The 4,562-nt window shown below is 37.0% G+C and overlaps 1 protein-coding gene across 1 annotated transcript; it reads right to left on the bottom strand.

The window, feature by feature from the left end:
* Positions 1–694: 694 nt before the first annotated feature.
* LOC112181888 (ubiquitin-conjugating enzyme E2-17 kDa) lies at positions 695–4,291 on the bottom strand. Its single transcript, XM_024320291.2, has 4 exons — positions 4,108–4,291; positions 3,125–3,252; positions 1,493–1,597; positions 695–1,138 (listed from the first exon to the last, which is right to left on the bottom strand). The coding sequence occupies exons 1-4, from the start codon at positions 4,175–4,177 to the stop codon at positions 995–997; spliced, it is 447 nt and encodes a 148-aa protein (XP_024176059.1). The 5' UTR covers positions 4,178–4,291; the 3' UTR covers positions 695–994.
* Between the last annotated feature and the right edge of the window lie 271 nt (positions 4,292–4,562).

Here is a 4,562-nt window from a genome sequence, read left to right as displayed (position 1 = left end):
TCCTTTTGAGGCTGTCACTATTGCTCTATCAATTTCTTTATTTGAAAATGGTGTTTTTCCTTGGTAAGATTTAAAGGAACCAGACCTGCCCATGAAATAGTGGGTTCTTTTTTTCCTCTTATACGAAAGGCAGAAAATGGACAAGGAAATGGCCAAAAAGGGGATTGTTTCTTGCAGGCAAACCAATCTTTGGCTCATCTCCAAATGTGAAAGTCTTCTGAATGAAGAATTGGAAAAGTAGCCTCTAACCCATCCGCTTCAAGTTTCAAAATAAATAAATAAAATAAAAACATTTCGAAAAAATAAAACAAATCTCCTTGGAGATAAGAATTTAATATACTTTATGGTTCAGAAGGGACCGTGTGAAACTTGGAGAGCAAGCATGCACAGCTCTTGTTTTTAGTTGTTACTGCCAGTTAGTGACACAAAGGATTCCCAAGCAGAGTTGTACTCTATCACTACACCAGCAAATTAAGTGGTGATGATGCAGAAAGTCGGGAAATATGTGGATACAGATAGAAGAAGATGAATTTTACAGTAAGGAATCTTTTTCACCAAGCAAATGAAGCTCTCATCACACTGGGAAAGGAAAGATAAGGCTCATAATTCTTAAATCACAATAATTCCTTTGTGGCGGACAAATCACAAGAAGATCTTTTGGTACTACTGGATCAGAATAGGCAAAATCCAAGACTGATTAAACTTCAACAAGGTGCAAAACCCTCTATAATGCAAATGCTCGAAGTACACTAGTGTAGGGTACATTATAACACATAAGAGTGAATAAACTTCTAGTTTCACATATAGACAATACATCAAACATTAAAAACTTCTGATCCTTCATAGTTGCTCCCCTTAGCACATTGTCATGATTTAAGCGGGGCAAAGGCAAATCTATTCCTCAATGTCTATTACAATAGTACACACCAGGCTTCTTTTATACAAAACAGGGAATACGATGTTGGTGTCTTACATGTCGTTGGCGCACAACATACTAACCCATAGCATACTTCTGGGTCCAGCTCCTAGCAGTTGTCTCGTACTTTGACCGGTCTGTCTTGTACATGTGAGCAATTTCTGGCACCAGGGGATCATCCGGGTTGGGGTCCGTCAACAGGGAACAAATGGATAGTAACACCTGAAATAGAAAACAAGAACCTTTCCCACCCACTTAAAAACCGGCAGATACAGATGAGTGAAAGGGTGTAAAGCAACTATGCATTAACAATTGACAGCCATCCCCAGTGGCATACATCCTTGGAAATCCAGATGAAGATCAAATTATAAAATTTTCTCAATAACGCAAATCTAATTTCCAAATGATGCTTCACAAGTTTGTGAATCAGACACTAACATCTGGACTTCAGCATGGAAAATATGCAGTTGTGGGAACTTCATAGTAATCACAATCTCCTGTCCATGTTTATCTTGGACTAAGGAAATTGGAAACCTAGTCCATATTAAATCATAACAATCACTAAGAGATCAGAACCTTGGATATGGTCAGAGCAGGGCTCCACTGCTCTTTCAAAATGTCAAGGCAGATACTTCCATTGCTGTTGATATTTGGATGAAAGACCTTGGTCCTAAACGCAACCTGCAATATAATTTGGTGACGATTAATGAATGTCATTTTAGTAGCTTCTAGACTATTAAGCCAAAGCATTTTTAATTGACACATGATATACCATTGTAATTTCAATAGAAAAAGGCAATTTGATTTAGAATTCTCTTAAGATTTTTAAAGGACTGAGAAATTGGTCCAAGACCTTAAAGGCCAACCAAAATCAAACTTAATGTCAGCCAAGCCTAAAGTTGTACAGAGTTCAAATTAACACTACATTAGGTGGTGGGTAGGTCTATACCAAAAGTTTCTGACTTAGTCCAAGACTAGAGCCAATATGCCTCACTTGAGGCTCTGCCTATGTCTTGGCCTCGTATATTTATAAAGCATAAACTTGCCCGTGCAGCCAGAGAAAAAATGTTTTTCAGTCAAAAGATCATACATCATTAAATTTAGTGGTATGACACAAAACAATGAGTAACATTTTACTCTTTTACTGACCTCTTTTGTACAAAAATGAGATCCTCTAGATCAAATATAACGAAGTCCTTTGCCTCTTTGATTATATTAGAAACCATGTGCAAGCAAAGACTCCTACAGTCCCGATCACCACCTGATCCATTGGTTGTACTTGTACCAATGGTCGGTGTACCTATGTATTGACCTCTGCCATAATCTATCTAAACCTCTCCTATCCAGCAGCTATGGTCTCAATAGGTATTCAGCCTTACATATTATTGTTGTTAATACTACTTAGTTGATATATTCCTTCCTATGTAAAGTTTCAAAGAGGTAAGTTGTGAACTTGTGATTCGGGATTCACTCCAAGATTGGACACAATTTTTATAAACATAAGATACTACTATTTCCATAAGAACAGTAAAGGTCAACCAATTTAATTATGACTTTGAAAAAAAAAATGCTAGTTTTTTCTGAAAAGTTCAAAGAAAGACACAAGTTATCCTCTTTCCTGGAAAAAAAATATATATATATATCAGCAATATTTCTCTGAAACCATCAATTATTAAGTCACAACATTGATTGGGTCTAAACACAGATAATACTATTTCCAGAAGAACAGTAAAGGTCAACCAATTTAATTACGACTTTGAAAAAAAAAATGCTAGTTTTTTTCTGAAAAGTTCACAGAAAGACACAAGTTATCCTCTTTCCTAGAAAAATAAAAATATCAGCAATATCTCTGAAACCATCAATTTTCAAGTCACAACATTGATTGGGTCTAAACATAAGATAATACCATTTCCAAAAGAACAGTAAAGGTCAACCAATTTAATTATGACTTTGAAAAAAACAAATGCCAGTTTTTTTCTGAAAAGTTCACAAAAAGACGCAAGTTATCCTCTTTCCTGGAAAAATCACCAATATTTCTCTGAAACCATCAATTTTTAATTCACAACATTGATTGGGTCTAAAAATGAAACACGCCCCCCGCCCCGCCCCCCCGGGCCCAAAAAAAAAACAAGAGAGCCAAATGCAGTTGGTATGAAGCTAAATTAACAACTTCTACAAAAAAAAAAAGGGTTAAACTTGATGCTGTACCTTAGGTGGTTTAAACGGATAATCAGGAGGGAAATGAATGGTAACTAGAAAGACACCCCCTGCATAAGGACTGTCAGGAGGGCCCATTATCGTCGCTTGCCAATGAAACATGTCTTCAGCAACCGGACCTGTCATCAAGGAAAGTAATAAACCTCAAAATAGTTTCACATTATACAATTATTGCTTCTGACTATAATCTAAGACCAACTATAAGAACTACAAGTAAATGTATGCTTTCAAAACAGCTCTAACGTTTTGATCTTAAAGGACTATAAGGAAAATGGTTTTCTTTGGAAGTACTTTCTCAGTTTAGTTTATTTTAGAAAATTTAAAAAAAAAAATTCCAAAAGTTGTTTTCTTTGGTTTTAGTTTGCTTAGGCGCTCCCGCACAACATAACAGCTAGAAAATCAGATACACCCATAGCTTCACTAAACTCCCTCCAAGTATATAATGTAGAATGCTATTGCCGTAAAATATGATCAGCCATGATAAATTAGAGTGTCGACTGCAATTTCCTATACACACAATTCTCCTTCATATAATCAAACCGACTCTAATTATAACTATCCACATCCCTTAGTTCAATCTCAGTCAGCACATACACCAAGAATTTACACAAGTTCTCAATTTTTTTCTTTCTTTCAATGAACACACAAGGTTCCAAGTCTCTTTTTCAAACAAGTTGCAGTATTAGACACAAATACAAAATGCCTCCAAAACCAGTAAACTCAACAATCCTACATTTCACATTCACAGCTCTCCTAATCTTCGCAACTAAACTTCACTCCTTGATAAACACACATCGTCTCAATAACAGAAATTCCACAAAACCGTAAATCTATGACAAAATCAAGACAAATTTACTCAGACGAACAGAAATCGACAGATCAAGCTTCGAAACAGACTGAGAACCATGAAAAGAGAAAGCACAAGCTAAGATCAATAAGAGCATGCAAATCTGAACAAAGAAACAAGACTATACCGGCGCTGCATGAGGTCGGAGGATCCTTCTGCAGATCCTTGAGCTCCTTCAAGATCCGCTTGGACGCCATCGACGTAGATCGTCGCGGATCTGAGAGAAGGAGGAAGAGGTTTCAGAGAGAAGTGGCACTTGACCAAGTGCTCAATAATTTGAGAGGATGAGAAAATGAGGAAAGAGACCAAGGAAGAGAAAGCATAATAATACGTATTTGTCACTATGTGATAGAGAGAGAGAGATTCCAAGAGGTTCTGTGGCTTTATGTGAATCTGATTCTTTGGTTTCTAGCCGTTGGTTTGGATGACTTGGGTTTGGTGGTGGAGTTTGGACGGGTGGGATTGGGTTCTGGATGCAACAATGAAACAATTGGTTATTGTGTAGGACCCAAGTGGGGGTTTGCAATACAGAGAGTATTTTGAGCACTTGAGTACTTGACCCAGTGGGATGGAGATGGATCG

Source organism: Rosa chinensis, chromosome 1 (assembly GCF_002994745.2).
Source record: "Rosa chinensis cultivar Old Blush chromosome 1, RchiOBHm-V2, whole genome shotgun sequence".
Classification (NCBI taxonomy): domain Eukaryota; kingdom Viridiplantae; phylum Streptophyta; class Magnoliopsida; order Rosales; family Rosaceae; genus Rosa; species Rosa chinensis.
Note: the sequence above shows the minus strand (reverse complement) of the source record. Positions and strands in the feature narration are given on the sequence as shown.